Source organism: Pristiophorus japonicus, chromosome 7 (genome assembly GCF_044704955.1).
Source record: "Pristiophorus japonicus isolate sPriJap1 chromosome 7, sPriJap1.hap1, whole genome shotgun sequence".
NCBI classification, from domain to species: domain Eukaryota; kingdom Metazoa; phylum Chordata; class Chondrichthyes; family Pristiophoridae; genus Pristiophorus; species Pristiophorus japonicus.
In genome coordinates this window covers 222,694,862-222,718,870 of record NC_091983.1, presented here as the reverse complement: position 1 = coordinate 222,718,870, position 24,009 = coordinate 222,694,862, and the positions used below count along the sequence as shown (strand labels likewise).

General features: G+C 45.7%; 2 protein-coding genes across 9 annotated transcripts in view; one reads left to right on the top strand and one right to left on the bottom strand.

Annotated features, from left to right (window-relative positions):
- Window positions 1–3,153: 3,153 nt before the first annotated feature.
- The window catches only part of mrpl14 (mitochondrial ribosomal protein L14), a 271,243-nt gene continuing 250,387 nt past the window's right edge, over window positions 3,154–24,009 (bottom strand). Inside the window, exons 1-3 of one of the 3 annotated variants that reach the window (XM_070885850.1) lie at window positions 16,692–16,957; window positions 8,215–8,289; window positions 3,154–3,745 (exon numbers count right to left, since the gene is read on the bottom strand). In XM_070885850.1, the coding sequence (XP_070741951.1) occupies window positions 3,379–3,745; window positions 8,215–8,282 (435 nt within the window). In that variant the 5' untranslated portion in view covers window positions 8,283–8,289; window positions 16,692–16,957 and the 3' untranslated portion in view covers window positions 3,154–3,378. The other 2 variants (XM_070885849.1, XM_070885851.1) reach the window with 2 other exon arrangements.
- LOC139267477 (CSC1-like protein 2) overlaps window positions 17,079–24,009 on the top strand; it is a 297,646-nt gene continuing 290,715 nt past the window's right edge. For 3 of the 6 annotated variants that reach the window (XM_070885847.1, XM_070885848.1, XM_070885842.1), the window contains exon 1: window positions 17,129–17,324. The gene's annotated coding sequence lies outside the window, so the exon portion shown is untranslated. The other 3 variants (XM_070885844.1, XM_070885843.1, XM_070885846.1) reach the window with 3 other exon arrangements.

Sequence of the window (24,009 nt, the reverse complement as noted above, 5' to 3'; positions counted from 1 at the left end):
AGTTTTAAAACACATTTAAAAAATAAAATAAAAAACATTTTATTTTTAAAAACCCTGCCCACATTAAATTTATTTTAAACCATAATTTTAAAATTTTTTTAAATTCGGTAAAAAAAATTTCTCCAAGATTAACTTCAATTTTAATTATATGAGGTGTTTTTTATTTGGTGTTATTGTGTTTGCTATTAATTGAGAAAAAAAAACAATGAGAACTCGTAGATAAGGAGTTTCCACTGTTATTAATTGAGAATCCTGATTGGTTGAGCAGTCACACGTGACTGCACCTTCTGCATGGGATCCTCGAACGGGAGCGCGCTTCACAGTGCGGGAAGAGAAGGCCTCCGGGACCACCAGGTACTTTCAGAAAAATTCTCCGGTCGATGGCGTTCGTCTGAAAGAAGCCTCCGACTGGAATTTCAGGGCCAGTGTGTCCAATTCTGGGCTCCGCACTTTAGGACGTGAACACTTTGGCGAGGGTACAGAAGAGATTCACTAGAATGGCTCCAGAGAAAAGGGATTACAGTTTTGTGGATACACTGGAGAAGCTGGGGTAGGTCTCCTTGGAGCAGAGAAGGCTAAGAGGAGATTTGATAGAGGCGTTTAAAGTCACGAAAGAGTTAGATAGAGTAAATAAAGAGAGACTGTTTCCAAAATACGGAAGAGTCGATAACCAAAAGGCACAGATTTATGGAGATTAGCAAAAGAGCCAGAGGTAAAATGTGGAAAAACTACACGAGTGGTTAGGATTTGGAATGCACTGCTCGATAGTATGGTGAAACAGATTCAATAATAGCCATCAAAAAGAAATTGGATAAATAGTTGGGAGAAGAAATTGCAGGGATATGGGGAAAAAAGAGTCGGGGAGTGGGACTGACTAGATTGCTCTTCGAAAGAGCCAAAGCAGACCGGATGGGCCGAATGGCCTGCTCCTGTGCTGTACTATTCTATGAATGAGAGAGATGCGACTGCTGCTCTGAGATAACTGGTCGGAGACAGGGCACTGTGATTATTCGCAGTGGCCGGAATTTCCTCGCAGCTGCTTCCATCGGCCACAGTAACTTTGCCGTAAGAGCGGCGGAAACAAGGCTTCACTTCAAATAGTACAGAGATTGACCTTGCCTACCACTTAGTATCTACTTTACCTCTTTAAGGTGCCCTCTCACGCACAACTTTTCAAGGCTGAAGAGTCCAGGTTTTTCTAACCTTTTCTCATAAGTCAGCCCTCTGATGCCTAGGATCAGCCATTTGGCCTTCCAAATAGTAAAGTTTGCAATGAAAAAACACCATGCCTTCTCCTTCCACAACTCGTACACGCCTATCCCAATTGTGAACTTGTCCTGAACATCCAAACCGATCCAGTATTATCTCTATAAACCTCAATCCCATTGCTGAACAGGTATTTCATTCAGTTCCTTTGCAAAGATGTTGATTGACGCAGGAAGAACAACATTTTCTGGGAGCAGAATGGAACACAGGCTGAGTCACCCAACAGCAGAGTAATTGAGAGCACGGACTGTGTTTGTACAACCTGCCCACCAGTGACAGTCACGACTAGCCATCCTGGCCACGATAGAAACCACAAACCACCTGTGTTCACCAGAAAAACGATGATTACTACTGTACAATGGTACACATCTAGGGTCGCATCACCACAATCAAAATCAACACTCTGAAAAAAATTGCCCCTTGGCGGCAGAACCCTCAGACCTTCCACATGTACACTGATGACACCCAGCTCTGCCCCCCCGCCCCCCCCGCCCCCACTACATCCCTCGACCTTTCACTGCCTCAGTGTGGTCAGACTCCATTCTTAGATGAGTCTTCATTTCCTCCAGGTAAACACTGGGAAGACTACAGCCCTTGTCTTCTGCCCCCTGACTCAAACTCCATATCATCGCCCAAACTCCATACCCTCACCACCATCTCAGACTGAACCAGACTGGTCGCAACTTGGAGCTGTGCTTTGAACCACACTGCCTCTCCATCACAAAGATCATCAATAACTACCGACACAACGTCTGCCATCTCCACTCCACATGCTGCTGAAACCTTGTTATCTCCACGCTCGACTATTCCGAAGCTCTCCTACCAGCCTCCCATTCTCCACCCCCCTGTAAACTTCAGTTCATCTAACGCTCCGTATCAAGTCCCACTCACCCATCACCTATATCGGCTCCTGCCCCCAATTCCTGAAATTTAAAAATCTCATCCCTATAATGAAATGCCTCCATAACCTCCCCTCTCAGTAACCTCCTCCAGCACTACACATCCAATCAGTTCCTCTGCATCCGACCACCAGTGCAGACCAGTCCTTTCACCTTACTATTAGCAGTTGTGCCTCCCATCACCTACGCACCACGCTCTAGAATTAACTCCCTAAATCCCCCTCTCCACCTTCAAGAGCCTCCTTAAAATCCATCTTTCACCAAAGTTTTGGTCACGTCTCCCAACACCTCCTTCTTTGGCTTATTGTCCAGTTTGCTTCCTTAATTCCGTGAAGCACCTATGGATTTCTTTGTATAACTTTGTTGTTGCTGTTATCAGCAACTTTCCTGCAGTCTTGTCCATCTACCACCTTAAACATTCACTCCCTCCACCACCGGCGCACCGTGGCTGCATGATGTACCACCTTCATGATGCACTGCAGCAACTCACCACGGCTTCTTTGACAGCACCTCCCAAACCCACGACCTCTACCACCTAGAAGGACAAGGGCAGCAGGTGCATGGAAACACCATTACACACCATCTTGAATTGGAAATGTATCGTTGTTCCTTCATCGTCGCTGGGACTCCCTCCATATCAGAACTGTGGGACTACCTTCACATGGACTGCAGCAGTTCATAAAGGTGACTCACCATCACCTTCTCGAGGACAATTAGGGATGGGAAATAAATGCTGGTCTTGTCAGCGATGCCCACATCCCATGAACGAATAAAAAAAAAAAGGAACAGGAGTAGGTCTTTCGGCCTTTCAAGCCTGCCCCACGGTCAGTTACAAGATGGTGACAGAATTGGGAAAGAGGCATGTCCATAGAGCCACCTTGTGGCCAGAGCCTACCACTACATCATGACAGTTGACATAACAAATGTGGATGGGAAATGCTGATGTAGCAATTTGCAATGGGAAACATGACGCTAAAGCATGACCAAATATGACAACAGGAAGTGAGGTTTATGGGCAGTAAGGGCACATCCGACACAGATATTTAATATATAGAAATACAGCAGATATAATTGAACCAACTTCAACTCTTGGAATACCAAACAGTCCGTGGTGGCTAAAATGCCAGCCTTGTTTGACTTGCGTGAAACAGCTAGTTTCTTTTGATAAATGACAACCAGAGTTGATCATTCCCATTGTGACCCGGCAGGTCAATCAGACAAATTTCTGGGCGATTGCCAACACTTTGGAATAATCGCCTTCCATGTGGCGCAGGCCCGTGGGAATCGGCACCTTGATGCGTGTCCCCGTCGGGTTACCGTTATCTTCGATGAGCACCACGTTGTTGGAGTCAAATCTGGCCGTCATGCGTGGGCCTGGCATCCGATGACCGACAATCAGCGCCTTTTTCTTCTGCCCTTTGATCGCGAGCAATATTTTGTCACCCACTTTGCCAATGCCGTTCTTGGTATACACATGGATGCATTTGGGTGGCCTGTGGTATGGGGTGTTGCCGAGGGAGCTGTTGTCCACTACCCGCACTCTGCTCATTTTCTGTATGGCTGCACAGGCTGCCGAAGCACTGAAATGAGGAGAGAGAATCAAGGGGCGGTTTTAATTGTTAGAACATATACACGTCCACAATCGGTTGAAGTTCCCCCCCTTGCCCCCCCGCCCTTTCCCCCACCGCCTCCAACATACTCTTTCCCCCTGGGTTGCATTTGGGTACAGTTCGATCACTCTTCCATGCCCCATTTGGTAAATACAAGGCGGCATTAATAAACTTGCAGAATGGGTGTGCCAATGGCAAAATACTTTCAATATAGATAAGTGTGAGGTGGTGCATTTTGGTAGGAGGAATAAGGAGGACACATACTCTTTGGAAAATAAGAGTCTATATTGGGTACAGGAGCAAAGGGATCTAAGGATAGGGCATTCACAAATCTTTGAAAGTAGCAACGAAGATTAACAAGGCCATTAAAAAAGTAAACCAAGCTTAATATCTAGAGGGATAGAATTGAAAAGCACTGAAATTATGTTAAACTTGTATAGAACCTTGGGGCACACTTGGGGCACCGTGAACAAATCTGGTCTCCATATTACAACAAAAAGATATAGAAGCACTGGTAAAGGAGCAAAAATATTTGCAAGGATGATACCCTGTACCAGAACGGAGAGGTTATACCCATCAGGAAAAGCTGAACAGGCTGGGGCTCTTTTCTCAAGGAGAGAGAAAACTGAGGGGTGACCTGATAGAGGTCTTTATAATCATGAAGGGATTTGATAGGGTGGACGTACAGAAAACATTTTCACTTGCAGGCGAGACCAGAAATAGGAGTCATAAATATAAGATAGTCACTAATAAATCCAATAAGGAATTTAGGAGAAACTTCTTTACTCTCAAGAGTGGTTAGAATGTGGAACTCAGCACCACAAGGAGTAGTTGAGGCAAATAGCACAGATGCATTTAAGGGGAGCTAGATAGGTAGACGGACTCATTAACGAAACATTGATGGAGTGCTGCTCCGTCCATTCCCTCTATCTCCCTGCATTGGTTTCCATCCCCCTGCCATATTAATTTAACTCCTCCCCAACAGCACTAGCAAACACTCCCATGAGGACATTGGTTCCGGTCCTGCCCAGGTGCAGACCGTCCGGTTTGTACTGGTCCCACCTCCCCCAGAACCGGTTCCAATGCCCCAGGAATTTGAATCCCTCCCTGCTGCACCACTGCTCAAGCCACGTATTCATCTGCGCTATCCTGCGATTCCTACTCTGACTAGCAAGTGGCACTGGTAGCAATCCCGAGATTACTACTTTTGAGGTCCTACTTTTTAAATTTAGCTCCTAGCTCCTTAAATTCGTTTCGTAGGACCTCATCCCTTTTTTTACCTACGTCGTTGGTACCAACGTGCACCACGACAACTGGCTGTTCTCCCTCCCTTTTTAGAATGTCCTGCACCCGCTCCGAGACATCCTTGACCCTTGCACCAGGGAGGCAACATACCATCCTGGAGTCTCGGTTGCGGCCGCAGAAATGCCTATCTATTCCCCTCACAATTGAATCCCCTATCACTATCGCTCTCCCACTCTTTTTCCTGCCCTCCTGTGCAACAGAGCCAGCCATGGTGCCATGAACTTGGCTGCTGCTGCCTTCCCTGATGAGTCATCCCCCTCAACAGTACTCAAAGCAGTGGTATCTGTTTTGCAGGGGGATGACCACAGGGGACCCCTGACTACCTTCCTTGCACTACTCTTCCTGCTGGTCTTCCATTCCCTAGCTGGCTGTGGACCCTTCTCCTGCGGTAAGACCAACTTGCTACACGTGCTACTCACGTCGTTCTCAGCATCGTAGATGCTCCAGAGTGAATCCACCCTAAGCTCCAATTCCGCAACGCGGTCCGTCAGGAGCTGGAGGCGGATACACTTCCCGCACACGTAATCGTTAGGGACACCGGAAGTGTCCCCGAGTTCCCACATGGTACAGGAGGAGCATATCACGTGACCGAGCTCCCCTGCCATGACTTAACCCTTAGATACAACTTAAATTGGCAATGGCAGACATTTAGAGACCGCATGGATGAACTACAACAATTGTACATTCCTGTCTGGCGTAAAAATAAAAAAGGGAAGGTGGCTATCAAGGGAAATCAGGGATAGTATTAAAGCCAAGGAAGTGGCATACAAATTGGCCAGAAATAGCAGCGAACCCGGGGACTGGGAGAAATTTAGAACTCATCAGAGGAGGACAAAGAGTTTGATTAGGCAGGGAAAATGGAGTACGAGAAGAAACTTGCAGGGAACATTAAGACGGATTGCAAAAGCTTCGACAGATATGTAAAGAGAAAAAGGTTAGTAAAGACAAATGTAGGTTCCCTGCAGTCAGAATCAGGGTAAGTCATAACGGGGAACAAAGAAATGGCAGACCAATTGAACAAGTACTTTGGTTCGGTATTCACTGAGGACGACACAAACAACCTTCCGGATTTAAAAGGGATCAGAGGGTCTAGTAAGGAGGAGAAACTGAGGGAAATCCTTATTAGTCGGGAAATTGTGTTGGGGAAATTGATGGGATTGAAGGCCGATAAATCCCCAGGGCCTGATGGACTGCATCCCAGAGTACTTAAGGAGGTGGCCTTGGAAATAGCGGATGCATTGACAGTCATTTTCCAACATTCCATTGACTCTGGATCAGTTCCTATCGAGTGGAGGGTAGTCAATGTAACGCCACTTTTTAAAAAAGGAGGGAAGAGAGAAAACAGGGAATTATAGACCGGTCAGCCTGACCTCAGTAGTGGGTAAAATGATGGAATCAATTATTAAGGGTGTCATAGCAGCGCATTTGGAAAGAGGTGACATGATAGGTCCAAGTCAGCATGGATTTGTGAAAGGGAAATCATGCTTGACAAATCTTCTGGAATTTTTTAAGGATGTTTCCAGTAGAGGGGACAAGGGAGAACCAGTTGATGTGGTATATTTGGACTTTCAGAAGGCTTTCGACAAGGTCCCACACAAGAGATTAATGTGCAAAGTTAAAGCACATGGGATTGGGGGGTAGTGTGCTGACGTGGATTGAGAACTGGCTGTCAGACAGGAAGCAAAGAGTAGGAGTAAATGGGTACTTTTCAGAATGGCAGGCAGTGACTAGTGGGGTACCACAATGTTCTGTGCTGGGGCCCCAGCTGTTTACACTGTACATTAATGATTTAGATGAGGGGATTAAATGTAGTATCTCCAAATTTGCGGATGACACTAAGTTGGGTGGCAGTGTGAGCTGCGAGGAGGATGCTATGAGGCTGCAGAGTGACTTGGATAGGTTAGGTGAGTGGGCAAATGCATGGCAGATGAAGTATAATGTGGATAAATGTGAGGTTATCCACTTTGGTGGTAAAAACAGAGAGACAGACTATTATCTGAATGGTGACAGATTAGGAAAAGGGGAGGTGCAACGAGACCTGGGTGTCATGGTACATCAGTCATTGAAGGTTGATATGCAGGTTCAGCAGGCGGTTAAGAAAGCAAATGGCATGTTGGCCTTCATAGCGAGGGGATTTGAGTATAGGGGCATGGAGGTGTTGCGACAGTTGTACAGGGCCTTGGTGAGGCCACACCTGGAGTATTGTGTACAGTTTTGGTCTCCTAACTTGAGGAAGGACATTCTTGCTATTGAGGGAGTGCAGCGAAGGTTCACCAGACTGATTCCCAGGATGGTGGGACTGACCTATCAAGAAAGACTGGATCAACTGGGCTTGTATTCACTGGAGTTCAGAAGAATGAGAGGGGACCTCACAGAAACGTTTAAATTTCTGATGGGTTTCGACAGGTTAGATGCAGGAAGAATGTTCCCAATGTTGGGGATGTCCAGAACCAGGGGTCACAGTCTGAGGATAAGGGGTAAGCCATTTAGGACCGAGATGAGGAGAAACTTCTTCACCCAGAGAGTGGTGAACCTGTGGAATTCTCTACCACAGAAAGTTGTTGAGGCCAATTCACTAAATATATTCAAAAGGGAGTTAGATGACGTCCTTACTACTAGGGGGATCAAGGGATATGGCGAGAAAGCAGGAATGGGGTACTGAAGTTGCATGTTCAGCCATGAACTCATTGAACGGCGGTGCAGGCTAGAAGGGCCGAATGGCCTACTCCGGCACCTATTTTCTATGTTTCTATGTTTCAGGACATACACTAAATCGAGGCCTCGTCTACCTGCCCCATTGGATGTTACAGATCCCTCGACCAACACACCAACAGAAAACAGGATGAGCTGGTCAATCACATCGCTGGTGTTTGTGAGATCTTGGTGTGTTTAAACCAGTGTCAGATTTTACCTCCATAACAACAGTGATTGCACCCAAGATATTCACGCGTGTGAATTGCTTTGGGATGTTTTTGAGATGAAGCGCTATATGAATGCAAGTCTTTCTTTCAATTCGGGATAGAGGGAAGGTGCCCTTCTTAAGCAGCAGAAATAGCCGAGCAGGAGGATGTTAAAGAGCAGCCTACTAAGCTGTTGACCGGAATCCCAGGATTGATAGACCGATGGTGAAGTACCTGAACATTCGGTTCACTGCTTCCATTGTACGAGTCAATGGCACGATGCTCTTCCTCAACAACGCCATAAGGAGCCTGAAGACAAGAACATAGAGAATTACATGGCAGCATGGCACACAGGCTGGATGGCTGTAACGTATCATTGCTTTCTCTAACCAAATCTCTTTCCAATTGCTAACTCTTTCTTTCACAATCTTGCACCTGATTATTCATGAATTAATTCTGTTAGTTCAGTTCTGGCTCCATCGCAAAACTAACCTCTGTGATAAATCAAACACAGAGTTTTCTGCATCTCACTGATATCAGTAGGTTATGCAGTTCATATGCAGTAAATTACTGTCAAAACAGGTCACCCACCTTCGTTCAGTTGTTGAAGTGCAGTTCCGCAGGCACTGCCCACCCTCTGCTACTTCGCCTAAAAAAACATTTTCATAAATGAGACTTCATTTAGGAAAATGGCTTTTCAACTGTGGGCGTAGAGGAATTATAACCAAGACCAATCCTACGCTTATACACATGCCATCAACCACACTCCAGTAGAATAACCAGCATTGGCAGGAATCCTGGCTGGCTTTTTTCCCTGTCCTATCCTGGTCCAAGGATTCTGTGGCCAATTGTACCACCCCTTCTGCCACTGTGGCAAACAGCGGCTAGCATAGAGGATGGGAGCTAGAACCATGAGACAGTGGGGCTCAGTACCACACTGGGCAGCATATTTACCACACAAGCCTTCGGCTTCCATCAAAATGTGTTTAATCACAACTAGCTCACCCTACCTGCTGCAAATGCTCATGCTTTCTACTCCAACCTAACACACTATCCCTTTAGCAGCAGTATAATTTTACATTCCAACTGCAAAATCATTCCCTTATTAATTAGAGCTCCCCCATCCCCCGCCCCCCCCCCCCCAAAGAACCACATCAGTGACACAGGATCAGTCTGGTTGGTAGTGAGTCACAAGGCTGACGTTTAATCAAGAGACAGTATAAAGCTATGAGAGAGTAAATCAAGTCTATTTAAACTTCAGCACGCTTCTCATTCTCATCTGTTCTCATTTAATTTTGTTAGATCACTGAAATGAGAGCAAAGTTCGTGGCTGATAAACATGGAGCCAGAATAACCCGATCGAGGACATTCTAACAGCTCCACTGCAGCATCAGGGGATAGTTCAGTCGGGCCCATAATATGGCTCTGGGACCACTGGTGGCAAACATTTCCTTTCACTCTGTGGTCGGTGGCAGACTTGCTGCTTCAGCTGCCTTTGGCCAGCCGGTCCCTCATTCTGTTGGGAAGTGCCTGGCCTCCACCTGGCAAATGCTCTCTCTGTGACATGACGAGAGGAGCTCACTGAAGCCCCAGATCACCTGATGGCGCAGCATTCCCGAGAGCAGCTCTGAATGAGGCCCTGAACCAAAAGTGAAAGAGCGACATGAGCACAAGGGAATTAATTATCTGGAAGAGTTTAGGCAGCATCAGGCACTGGAGTTATATGCATGCAGTAAGCTTTTACAGTTTGCAATCAGTATAACGTCACCAATACTTTTATCTTACTGAGATGGTTAGATTACTCACGACAGGACTGTACAAATGGGGGCCTGTGGGCCACATGCAGCCCCCGCCCCCCCCCCCCCGCCTCCTCCCCCCACAATCCAATCCTCGAAGCTTGATTCCGTTTATATTTGTTACTCAGGGGTCTGCCCTGGTTGATTTTGGTGAGCATGGAGGTTTGTTCTTCGTGTGGTTGCCTTTAATTGATGGATAAATCTTGAATCGGAACACCGAGATCCATTAATAGTAGGCCGAGATGTGAGTAAATTCATGGGAACACTAATTTAACTTTTGTGGCCAACAAATAGCTCAGACAGTCCTGAATGAAAAGAATCTCATGGTGGCTGTGCTAGGATCTGGCATTATCTGAAACCTGCAAATTACAACAGCATTAAAACTCCCACATGCCCAGAATTCACTCGGTAAACACTGACTCCAGCACAATATTCTAGCAATGCCCGGACTATTTAAATGTTAAATATCATTCATGGTCTTATGACTGGGACCTAGTATACAAGTACTTTACAGACACTTAGTATAATTTTGAACACAAATTGGAGGGCATCATTTCAATCATTGTCAGCTGTGACTCAGTATACCTACTCGCCTCGCCTGAGTCAGAAGGTTATGGGTTCAGGTCTCACACCAGGGACTGGAGCACAAAATCTAGGCTGACACTCCCAGTGCAGTGCTGAGGGAGTGCTACTTTGCTGGAGGTGCTGTCTTTCAGATGAGGCGCTAAACCGAGGCCCAGTCTGCTCTCTCTGGTGGACATAAAACATCCTATGACATTATTTCGAGGAGGAGAGTTATCCTCGGTATCTAAGACAATGTTCATCCCTCAAATCAACATCACTAAAACAGATTATCTGGTCATTATCATATTGCTGTTTCTGGGATCTTGCTGTGCGCTGTGACTACATTTCAAAAGTACTTCATTGGCTGTAAAGTGCTTTGGGAAGTCCGATGGTCATGAAAGATGCTATATAAATGCAAGTCTTTTCACCATGAATCTGTGAATCATTTCTATTTCAGTATATTTAATTCAGTATATTTAAGTTTCGAAACTTATAGTCAATCAATAACAGCAGTGAGGTGGCATACAAAGATTTATTTCCTCCTCCTCTGCCGATGACAGTGATGTGCTGGGGTACGCTTTCACATGCATGGACAGGCCTCTTGCCCAAAAGACAGCTCTTCAAGTACCAGTCTGGACAATAATGGGGTGAGATGAACTCCCTCCGATCGGCAGGGAAAAGGAGCGCTGAAGTGAGTATTTCTCACTCCTTCCCCACTGGTTTTGGGATGTACACAAGAATCCGATTCAAATTTTAATTTGCTCCTGAAAATGTTCCTTACTGGGGAGGAGAACATCCAACAGGAGTGCTTCTCCAGGCCCCACAAGGGAAGGCCATACCTCCGTTACCACGATTTCCGTCGTCTCCCGATGGCCAATGCAGCTGAGTGACGGCTTTCAAACCAGGCCCCTACGGTTAAAATCAGCCGAGCCACCAACTCTCCCTCCCACCCGGGATTACCGACTGCTCAGGGCGAGAGCCAAGTTTCTGCCAGCCATTTGATCCCGGGCATGGCTGTGGCAAGTGAGCCGGATTGTGTCTCAATTGATATCCATACATGTGAATGTGAGTCACTGGAGCTGGTACCATGGGTGATGTTTTCCCCTTCCCCTGGGGCCACTGTGAACTTTTATAGTTCCTACGGAGGAGAAATGTTTTCACTCAGAGGGTGGTGAACCTATGGAATTCTCTACCACAGAAGGTTGCGGAGACCAAGTCACTGAATATATTTAAGAGGGAGATAGATAGATTTCTAGAAAAAGGCATCAAGGGGTATGGGGAAAAAGCGGGAATATGGTGTTGAGATAGAGGATCAGCCATGATCACACTGAATGGCGGTGCAGACTGGAAGGGCCAAATGGCCTACTACTGCTCCTAATTTCTATGTTTCTATGTTTCTACTACCGAAATCAGTCGATTTAGCATCGGCAAAAGATTGAATCCGGAGTCTTCCTCACTTGTATACCTCCAATGTACCGGCAATATAATTACCAGAAAAACACTTTTAATATAATATGGCCAGTTTTCTTCGGCGGTGAATATAACATCTAGTCTATAATGTGAATTCATCTGACCAGTAATCTGACCACTGCACCAAGACCTAGCTCTGTCAAGCCCGTGTGGTGGCTGGTGTGCAACGGCCACCACACGTTAAAAAAATCCACGCACAGACATCTTCCACCCTTCAGGATGTAGTTCGGGACCTGGAATATTAGGTCCTTCATTGAAACACCTGTGAACTCATCCTTTTTTGGCGTGGAAGCAAGTCATCCTCGGTTCGAGGGACCGCCTATGATGATGGAATTTTTCCGATAAACCACAACCTTCTCCACACAACACAGTGTACCGAGCGAGTATTGGTGTCACACTGACAGCCACAGTCAGCAAAACAAAACAAACGGAACAGATAGAACGTGTACAGCCGAGATAACAATAATGCAGAGCAATGACCACATTGGCATCTCATTTTAAGGTTCAGATGATGGTTATAAAAAACTCAAACTTTCCTGGCAGTTTCAGATCATTCGAAGTCCCTTACTTAAACTACAGCTTTGTAAGAACATAAGAAATAGGAGCAGGAGTAGGCCATACGGCCCCTCAAGCCTACTCCGTCATTCAATAAGATCATGGCTGATCTGATCATGGACTCAGTTCCACTTCCCCGCCCGCTCCCCATAACCCCTTATCAATTAAGAAACCGTCTACTCCTGTCTTAAATTTATTCAATGTCCCAGCTTCCACAGCTCTCTGAGGCAGCGAATTCCATAGTTTTACAACCCTCTGAGAAAAGAAATTTCTCCTCATCTCTGTTTTAAATGGGCGGCCCCTTATTCTAAGATCATGCCCTCTAGTTCGAGTCTCCCCCATCAGTGGAAACATCCTCTCTGCATCCACCCTGTCAAGCCCCCTTATAATCTTTTACGTTTCGATAAGATCACCTCTCATTCTTCGGAATTCCAAAGAGTAGAGGCCCAACTTTTCCTCACAAGTCAACCCACTCATCCCTGGAATCAACCTAGTGAACCTTCTCTGAACTGCCTCCAAAGCAAATATATCCGTTCATAAATATGCATGCAGTATTCCAGGTGTGGCCTCACCAATACCTTATATAGCTGTAGTAAGACTTCCTTGCTTTTATACTCCATCTCCTTTGCAATAAAGGACAAGATACCATTGGCCTTCCTGATCACTTGCTGTACCTGCATACTATCCTTTTGTGTTTCATGCACAAGTAGCCCCAGGTCCCACTGTACTGCAGCACTTTGCAATCTTTCTCCATTTAAATAATAACTTGCTCTTCAATTTTTTCTGCCAAAGTGCATGACCTCACACTTTCCAACATTATAGAAACATAGAAAAGAGGTGCAGGAGTAGGCCATTCAGCCCTTCGAGCCTGCACCACCATTCAATAAGATCATTGCTAATCATTCCCTCAGTACCCCTTTCCTGCTTTCTCTCCATACCCCTTGATCCCTTTAGCCGTAAGTGCCATATATAACTCACTCTTGAATATATCCAATGAACTGGCATCAACAACTCTCTGCGGTCGGGAATTCCACAGGTTAACAACTCTCAGTGATGAAGTTTCTCCTCATCTCAGTCCTAAATGGCCTACCTCTTATCTGCCAAATTTTTGTCCACTCACTTAGCCTGTCTATGTCCTTGTGCAGATTTTTTGTGTCCTCCTCACTCATTGCTTTTCCTCCCATCTTTGTATCATCAGCAAACTTGGCTTCGTTACACTCAGTCCCTTCTTCCAAGTCGTTAATATAGATTGTAAATAGTTGGGGTCCCAGCACTGATCCCTGCGGCACCCCACTAGTTACTGGTTGCCAACCAGAGAATGAACCATTTATCCCGACTCTCTGTAAGCAGTCCAGCGATCTATTGTGCTACATGCGACCCATCACATCACAATCATCACTTTTTTCTAGAGGGGCTTTCTGTAGGACTGATGTTTTTCTGCTAAGCCTCATCATGACAAGACTTAGCTCATGGTGCCAATTCCAGGTCCTCCATCTACAGCAGTATACGCACACGTCATTCCGTTCAGTTTTTGACTAAGTGAATAACAAGAACAGAAGAATTAGGAGTAGGCCATACGGTTCCTCGAGCCTGCTCCACCATTCAATAAGATCATGGCTGATCTTGATCTGATCTTGGCCTCAACTCCACTTCCCTGCCCAATCTCCATATCCCTTGATTCCCTTAGAGTCCAAAAAACGATCTATTTCAGCCTTGAATATATTCAACCACTGAACATCCACAGCCCTTTGGTACAGAGAATTCCAAAGATTCACAACCCTCTGTGTGAAGAAATACCTCCTCATCTCAGTCTTAAATGGCCGACCGCTTATTCTGAGACTATGTCCTCCCCCAACCAATCCTAGTTCTAGACTCTCCATCCAGGGGAAACAATTTCTCAGCATCTACTCTGTCGATACCCCCCAGAATCTTACATGTTTCAATGAGATCACCACTCATTCTTCTAAACTCAATCTCTCATCATAGAACAACCTTCTCATCCCAGGAATCAATCTAGTAACCCTTCGTTACACCGCCTCTAAGGCAAGTATATCCTTCCTTAAATAAGGAGACCGAAACTGTACACAGTACTCCAGGTGTGGTCTCACGAGGGCCCCAAATCTGTGGCATTTTGATGATATAGTAAAAAGGTGCTATGTTGTCACACTGGCTGCCAGCAAGTCTACACATCAGTACTGTTCCTGATTCCTTGCTGAACATGAGAGAAACAGGTAAAATAGTTCTGATTCTTTGATTAAACCAAGGCTTGCTTCTCTGCAAATGTGTCAAGTTTAGATAATTTTAAACAGACACAGGGTAACTCCAAATGGCAACACAGCAAAACTTTGAAATAAAATTTTTTTTTAATTGAGATGAACATACGAACAATGACAGACAGGTAAAGACCCTGTGGTCCATCGAGTCTGTCCCACACAATTGCAATACCCTGTGTCTCACTATATATAGACTCTCCATCTAACCTAAAGCATGTGATCTCCTGGGAGAGGCAAAAAAACAGGTTTAAACAAAACCCCGGCCAATTTGGGGGAAAATATCAGGGAAAATCCTCTCCGACCCATCTAGGCGATTGAAACCAATCCAGGTCATCACTCTGGCCCAGACTTCCCTGCAGTGCCCATCTTTTAAAAGAGGTAATCTCCGCCCCAGTCAGAAACAGGTCCAGCTCTCGCTTGAAGGAATTCAGTGAATCAGCGTCCACCGCACAAGACGACAGCCTGTTCCAGAGGTCCACTATTCTCTGGGAACGAACCACCTCCTGACATCTAACCTAAATCTAGTCTTATACAACTTAAAATTATGACACTGCTCCTCCCAAACCCATTTAATTGGAACAAACTGTCAACTGCTTGCTGGAATTCTTTGAGGATGTAACAAACAGGGTGGATAAAGGGGAAACCAGTGGATGTGATGTATTTGGACTTCCAGAAGGCATTTGACAAGGTGCCAGATAAAAGGTTACTGCACAAAAGTTCATAGGGTAGGGGGTAATATATTAGTATGGATAGAGGATTGGCTAACCAACAGAAAACAGAGAGAGACGGGATAAATGGTTCATTCTCGTGTTGACAATCAGTAACTAGTGGGTTGCCGCAGGGATCAGTGCTGGGACCCCAACTATTTACAATCTATATTAATGACTTGAAAGAAAGGACCAAGTGTAACGTAGCCAAGTTTGCAAAAAAAACTGCAAAAGGACATAGACAAGCTAAGTGAGTGGGCAAAAATTTGGAGTATAATGTTGGAAAGTGTAAGGTCATGCACTTTGGTAGGAATAAAATCAAAGAGCAAGTTATTATTTAAATGGAGAAAAATTGCAAAGTGCCACAGTACAGCAGGACCTGGGGGTACTTCTGCATGAAACACAAAAGGTTTGTATGCAGATACAGCAAGTGATCAGGAAGGCCAATGGTATCTTGGCCTTTATTGCAAAGGGGATGGAGTATAAAAGCAGGGAAGTCTTACTACAGCTATATAAGGTATTGGTGAGGCCACACCTGGAGTAATGCATACAGTTTTGGTCTCCGAATTTAAGGTTACAAGGATACCCTCAAAGCCTCCCTGATAAAGTGCAACATCCCCACCGACACCTGGGAGCCCCTGGCCAAAGATTGCCCTAAGTTGAGGAAGGGCATCCGGGAGGAGGGCGCTGAGCACCTCGAGTCTCGTCGCCGAGAGCATGCAGAAATCAAGCGGGAGGAGCGTGCGGCAAACCAGTCCCTCCTCCCCTCAACGACTGTCTGTCCCACCTGTGACAGGAACTGTGGTTCTCGTATTAGACCGTTCAGCCACCTAAGGACTCATTCTAAGAGTGAAAGCAAGTCTTCCTCGATTCCGAGGGACTACCTATGATGATGATGATGATCCAGTTGCCCTCCAATACCTCTTCTCACGGTGGGCAGAGAGTTTCAGCTGGCTATTCAACCATAAAGGGCATCATAGCCAAACCCACCCTTGCTCCCCCAATACACAGACTTTCAAAAAAAGATCTAATCACCAACCCCCACCACCAGACACACACACACAGACAGACAGACAGATAGATAGATAGATAGATAGATACCGCCCGCCCTTCACAGGCACTGAGACCAGCCTTAGCCACTCTAGTACCACTGAACTCCCACCCCGGCCCACCATAATCCAGTCCCACCTCATTAAACCGCTGGAGCGGTGAACAACTTCACCACACGACCTGAGGGAGCGGGCCCGAGGCCTCGGCGCCAGGCCTGGGTCCACACGACAACAACCAGGAGGGGCGGCGGGGGTAGGGAGAAGCGATATGGAAGTATTGCAGCTTTAAAACATTACCACAGAGAAGAGCCACTCCGGCAGAACAACCTCTCCACGCACGCACGCACGCACGCACGCACGTCAGGCTCGGCTCGCAGCGTACCGCGTCTCGCTGCGCAGTAACTATAGCAACCCCACTGGATTTTTTTTTAAAAAGGACCAGTGAACATTTGTTTTTCAACAACAAAGTTTCCAAACTTGACATCAAATGTAAAATTGTTGGAAACAGATATATTTATACACAAAAAAACATCGCGAAAGAAACTGGCTGGGTGACGCCATCGCCTGAAGGCAAGAAGGGAAGACGTTCGGTCGATGACGCCATCGCGTAAGGGGCGGCCGTTCAGTCGCGTGAAGAGATGAGGGACGGACGTTGAGTCGACGACGCCATCGCGTAAGGGGGCGGGGATTGGCGTGTCTCGGCGGCTCCTGTTCCTCCTCCTCTTGCGGTTAGTCTCACGCTTTTTTTTCCTCGCTCGGAAGGGACGCTTGTTTACAGCGGCGTTCGGAGTTTGAAAAGCCGAGTGGGCGTTTTGTTGTAAGCATCCGTACAATTAGCGATAGCTGACCTTTAATGGAGCCGGGTTTGTAGCAGCGAGTGCGGTGAGGACGGGACGTTGGCTGCTAAGGCCGGCTGCTGTGCGCCTGCAGGTAAGGGCCCGCCTGCCCGCCCGCCCGGCTGTGCCGGCCGCTTGCTGGGGCTGGAACGACAACAGTTGATCCAAAGCGGCACCCGCCCTGGCACGGTGCACGGTGCAGAAATATCAACAGCATATAAAATAGTCGCTTTAATTCTGTGTGTGTGTGTGTGGAGGAAATAAACCGAGCAATTGTTTGCTTGCATTTGTTAACATATCTTTTTTTTAAAGATAAAAGCTCCGTTAAAAATGCTCCCTGTGGCAATTGTACAATGTTTGCATTTAAATGGGTTTGTTGAAAATGTTGACCCGAAAAATTAAGATTGGCATCACCACATTTGGCATTAAATCTCTGTCTTACCTTTTAGTCTGGGCGAGGGGTGGCTGTGAATTTTCACCGTCAGTGAATTGTCGATTTATAAGCCCGACAGAGTTTAGCAGCTGCAAATGCGTTGCCTGAATCCTGCGGGGAGGGAGGATTGGGAATGCCAGTAAGGATGTCTTTGATTTTGTATTCCCGGGAGTCTCTGTGCGCCTGTTTATGGGCGGTAATTGGAAGAGGTTAACAGCTTCTTCGCCTGTAAACTGGAGTCCTCCGTGCCGTCTTTGCATCAGCGCCAGTCGACCCCTCTTTATGGATCGCCATTTAAATGGTTCGAGATGTGTCATCATCACAGGCAGTCCCTCGGAATCGAGGAAGACTTGCTTCCACTCCTGAAGTGAGTTCTTTGGTGGCTGAACAGTCCAATACCAGAGCCACAGTCTCTGTCACAGGTGGGACAGATGGTCGAGGTGTGTAATATTGTAATTTGCTTAGTGACTGTTGTTGCCGCCCATCGTATTTTTAAATAATTCATGTCCCAGTTAACGGAGCGCTATCATGTCGGTGTCATGTTCCCCTTCCTTAAGTGAATGTTTACTCCATCGCATCCACTATTTCCCCCTCTTTCGCTGGGAGGGGAAAAAGATACGGGAAAGAAAACTGGGAATCCTATTAAAAACGAAAGTGTGCGGCGAATGCACCATTCTGACCTGAGAGAGAATTTTAAGAAAAGTTCTGATGAAGTTAAGACTATTTTATTGAGCGTTTTTAGTTGTTTAGTGGCAAAACATTTTTTTAATTCTCTGCTCTTCCCTCCTCTTTTTGCATGTTACTCCTCTTCGAGGTGCTGACCCATGCTAGGGTATGGTTCTGAGTACCACCAGCCCACCTATGTCCCTTCACTTCACCTGAGCCTAGATATGAATGTTGACCAGCTGTTTATAATGGGGGGGGGGGGGGGGGGGGCGAAAAGGGAATTCCAGTAGAGTTTAAATCTGCCGTGCTCTAGCATCCACTTGTAGTTGCAGCATCAGACTCTGGGTATCAATCGGAAATGGCAAATCGGGATCATTCCTGCCCGTATCCCTGATCTCAGGGAAAGCGGGATGCATTTCAGTGTCCAACTGTAACACTGTTAACCAGCATCTACACTTTGGTCTTTAAAGGTCTGTACAGTCGAGCACCATACCTCTTTTCCTTTTGGGACCATCTGTGAAGTAAATGGGCTCTGCAGAAGATGTGAGAGAAGGAAGAGGGCAAGAAGTGATTTTTAAAATGGGCACTAATGTACCTAATGGGAGAGGGGAAGGTTTGGAGAATGCTATTTTAAACCATTTTTAATATTTTCTTTATAATCTGAATAGAAATACACGCTATGTGAAGTTCATTTTGTTGTGGTGGGGGGGATGGGGATTGAAAATGTAGGTATTTTAGTGGAGGTTGGCTAAGCATGTGATGGGACACGTTGTGATTTTTGGCATATGTACATTGTGAGCAGCAACTTTGAGCTGTTGGGCTGCAAGTAGTGAAATAGTAATGTGGAGTTTCCATTACGTTGATCAACACCAGTATTTTGTGTTCACAAAGATGAGCAGTTTTATTTCCAAGACGTGTTTCACTTGGGGCAACTTGTTGCTTGGCCTCTCCCAGTGCTGCTGTCCCCTTGCTGTTGAGAAGAGCCAAGGGATTTGTTTTTATTGAAGGTTTGTTGACTACCTATCTGTGACAACTGTGTGCATCCATTGCCATGTCATAATAATAGTGTTGAAAGAAAGACTTGCACTTTTATATCGCACCTTTCACGACCTTGGGTCGTCCCAAAGTGCTTTAGTCAATTTTTGAAGTGTAGTCACTTATGTGGGAAATGTGGTGCATAGCAAGCTCCCACAACTAGCAATGTGATAATGACCAGATAATCTCTCTGTTGATTGAAAGATAAATATTGGCTGCTCGAAATAGTGCCATGGGAGCTTTTACGTTTACCTGCGAGAGTAGATGGAGCCTCGGTTTAATGTGTCATTAGAAAGGCGCACCTCCAACAGTGCAGCATGGCACTGGAGTGTCTGCTATGCTCAAGTCTCTGGAGCGGGACTTGAACCCACAACCTTCTGACTCGAAGGCGAGAGTGCTACCAGCTGAGCCACGGCTGACTGACTATATATTGACACTGATTATATAGAGGAGCATAGGCTCCATTGCAGATTGACAACGACAGGAAAGAATTGCATTTATTTATGCAGCAACTTATGCCTCCAAAGCATTTCCCATAGAATGAATTACTTTTGAGATATAGTGACTGTTTTCTAAACAAATGTGGCATCCTTTTTTCATGCAGCAAGATCCCACAAGCAAATGAAAGGGATGACATTAACTTTTGGTGGTGTTGCTAGAGGAATTTTAGTCTGGACACCTGGTAAACGCTCTAATTTCCCTGTAGTTCTGTGTGATTGAGACAGGGCCATGGTTTAACATCTCATTCAAAGGTCAGCATCGCTATCTCTCTCCCTTGGGACTGCACTAGAATGTCAATCTAGATAACATCTGATATGGATTTGAATCCACAATCTTTTAACTGAAGCGAGCATGCTACAAACTCAGACAGTTTGGCACTACTGTTCAATCTGTGAGATCACGGCGAGCAGCATATCATTGATTCTGCCAATGCGACTACACCAGCTCACTGCTGTTCGTTGTGTGGCTTTGCTCATTATTCAGACTGTAGCTTCCTCTTTGATGCACTGAAAGTGAACAAATGCATTGTATTCGTTGTCATTTCTCACTAGCCCATTGTCTGGACTTGTATTAGTTGAAGATTTGTTTTTTTCTCCTTAATAATAAATGGATTCAGAGAGCGAGCACTTTTTGTGCTCACAGTTAGTACTGTACTGTACACCCTCAAAGCGCACCCTCAAGGACACCCTCAAAGCATCCTTGATAAAATGCAACATCCCCACCGACACCTGGGAATCCCTGGTCAAAGACCGCCCTAAGTGGAGGAAGAGCATCCGGGAGGGCTCTGAGCACCTCTAGTCTCGTCGCCGAGAGCATGCAGAAAACAAGCGCAGGCAGTGGAAGGAGCGTGCGGCAAACCAGACTCCCCACCCACCCTTTCCTTTAACGACTGTCTGTCCTACCTGTGACCGAGATTGTAATTCTCGTATTGGACTGTTCAGTCACCTGAGAACTCACTTTGAGAGTGGAAGCAAGTCTTCCTCAATTTCGAGGGACTGCCTATGACTTACTGTACTGTACTAGTTGGGTACAACGCTACGGAGTATTGTTCACTGGAAATTCCACTGCCCACAAAATCATTGTGAAAACTGCAAATGACCTGTGAAATAACAGTACTTATGGGCGTAGCATCATTTGCATGGTCATTGGTGTGCTGTTACTATCTTTACAGCTGCACTCATGTCAGTGTGTCCACTGTTGTTACTCGAGTCTTCAAACATAATGTACACTTGTCAAGTAAGTTGTGATGGAGTATAGTGGTGGGTGCTTTTCCCTTGCAGGTTGTGTATCCGCTTCCAGTAACGCATATATTGTAGTTAGATAACCTCAACTTATTCCATTCCTCTTGTCTCTCCTTTAAAATCCTCATTCTCTACCTCTGCCATCCGAGCCTCATCCCAAATTACTTCCCTCCTTTTTTTTCTCTTGGGCTCTGAACTGAATGACTCATCACTCTTGGTGATTTCAAGCTCGCCCTCTCTCAGGATGGCAGTAAACTCATCAGCTGTAGCTGTGGCTCAGTTCAGTGGATTCCACTTCAGGAACTTTAGCACACAAATCTAGGCTGACATTCCAGTGCAGTGCTGAGGGAGTGCTGCACTGTCGGAGGTGCTGTCTTTCAGCTGAGTCATTAAACTGAGACGCCGTCTGCCCTTTGAAGTGGACACTATTCGGAGTAGAGCAGGGGGAGTTCATAGAATCATAGAAGTTTACAGCACGGAAGGAGGCCATTTCAGCCCATCGTGTTTGTGTCAGCCAACAAGATGCTATCCAGCCTAATCCCGCTATCCAGCCTAATCCCGCTTTCCAGCGCTTGGTCCGTAGCCCTGTAGGTTACAGCACTTCAAGTGCGCATCCAGTACTTTTTAATTGTGGTGAGGGTTTCTGCCTCTACCACCCTTTCAGGCAGTGAGTTCCAGACCCCCACAACCCTCTGCGTTAAGAAATTTCCCCTCTAAACCTTCTACCAATTACTTTAAATTTATGCCCCCTGGTTGTTGATCCCTCTGCTAAGGGAAATAGGCCCTTTCTATCCACTATGTCTAGGCCCCTCATAATTTTATACACCTCAATCAGGTTTCTCCTCAGCCTCCTCTGTTCCAAGAAAACAAACCCAGTCTATCCAATCTGTCCTCGTAGCTAAGATTCTCCTCTCCTGGCAATATCCTCGTAAATCTCCTCTCTACCCTCTCCAGTGCAATCACGTCCTTCCTGTAATGCTGTGGCCTAACCAGTGCTTTATACAGTTCAAGCATAACCCCCCCTTGCTCTTGTATTCTATGCCTCGGCTAATAAAGGCAAGCATTCCATATGCCTTCTTAACCACCTTACCTACCTGGCCTGCTACCTTCAGGGATCTGTGGACATGCACTCCAAGGTCCCTTTATTCCTCTACACTTCTCAGTGTCCTACCATTTAATGTGTATTCCCTTTCCTTGTTATCCCTCCCCAAATGCATTATCTCACACTTCTCCAGATTAAATTCCATTTGCCCCTGTTCTGCCCACCTGACCAGTTGATTGATATCTTTCTGCAGTCTGCAGCCACACAGCCAATTTTAGTATCATCTGCAAACTTTTTAATCATAACCCCTATATTCAAGTCTGGATCATTGATGTATACCACAAAAGCAAGTGACCTAGTACTGAGTCATGCGGAGCCCCACTGGAAACAGCCTTCCAGTCACAAACACCCATCAACCAATACCCTTTGCTTCCTACCTCTGAGTCAATTTTGGATCCAACTTGTCACTTTACCCTGGATCCCTGGACTTTTACTTTCATGACCAGTCTGCCATGTGGGACCTTATCAAAAGCTTTGCTAAAATCCATACACACTACATCATACACACTGCCCTCATCGACCCTCCTGGTTACCTCCTCGAAAAATTCAATCAAGTTTCTCAGACACGACTTTCCCTTAGCAAATCGATGCTGACTGTCCTTGATTAATCAGTGTCTTTCTAAATGTAGATTTATCCTGTCGTCCTTCAGGATTTTTTCCAATAATTTTCCCACCACTGAGGTTAGGCTGACTGGCCTGTAATTACTCGGTCTATCCCTTTCTCCCTTCTTAAATAAAGGTACCACATTAGCAGTCCTCCAGTTTTCTGGCACCACACTTGATGCCAGAGAGGATTGGAAAATGATGGTCAAAGCCTCTGCTATTTCCTCTTTTTTGCTTCACTTAACAGTCTGGGATACATTTCATCCGAGCCTGGGGACTTAACCACTTTTAAAGCTGCTGAGCCCCTTAATACCTCCTCTCACTATTTATTTTATCTAATATTTCACACTGCTCCTCCTCAATAGCAGTGTCTGCCTCACTCCTCGTTTGTGAAAACAGACGCAAAGTATTCATTAAGAACCATACCCACATCTCCCACCTCCAAACACAGATTACCCTCATGGTCTCTAATAGGCCCTACCCTTTCTTTAGTTATCCTCTAGCTCTTAATATATTTATAAAACATCTTTGGGTTTTCCTTGATTTTACTTGCTAAGAATTTTTCATGCTCTCTCTTTGCTTTCCTAATATCCTTTTTAATTTTACCTCTGGACTTTCTATACGCCTCCAGAGATTCTACAGTATTTAGCCCTCGGTATCTGTTATAAGCCTCCCTTTTTTTTATTTATCCTCCCCTGTATGTCCCTAGACATCCAGGGGGCTCTAAATTTGTTAGTCCCAACCTTCTTCTTTAAGGGCACATATTTGGCCTGAACCCTGCGGATCTCCTCCTTGAATGCCTCCCACTACTCTGACACTGTTTCCAGTCCACTTTTGCTAAATCGCCCCTCAGCTCAGTAAAGTTGGCTTTTCCCCAATTTAGAACTTTTATTCGTGGTCTATCCTTGTCCTTTTCCATAACTACCTTAATTCTAACTGACTTATGGTTATTAGCACCTAAATGCTCTCCCTCTAATACCCCTTCCACCTGCCCAGCTTCATTCCCTAAAACTAAGTCCAGAACCGCCCCCTCTCGTGTTGCTACATACTTGCTTAAAAAAAAGTTCTTGAATACATTTTAGGAATTCCACACCCTCTATACCCTTCACACTAATTTTGTCCAAGTTAATATTAGATAGTTGAAATCCCCGACTATTACTGCCCTATAGTTTTTGCACTTCTCAGAAATTTGCCTACA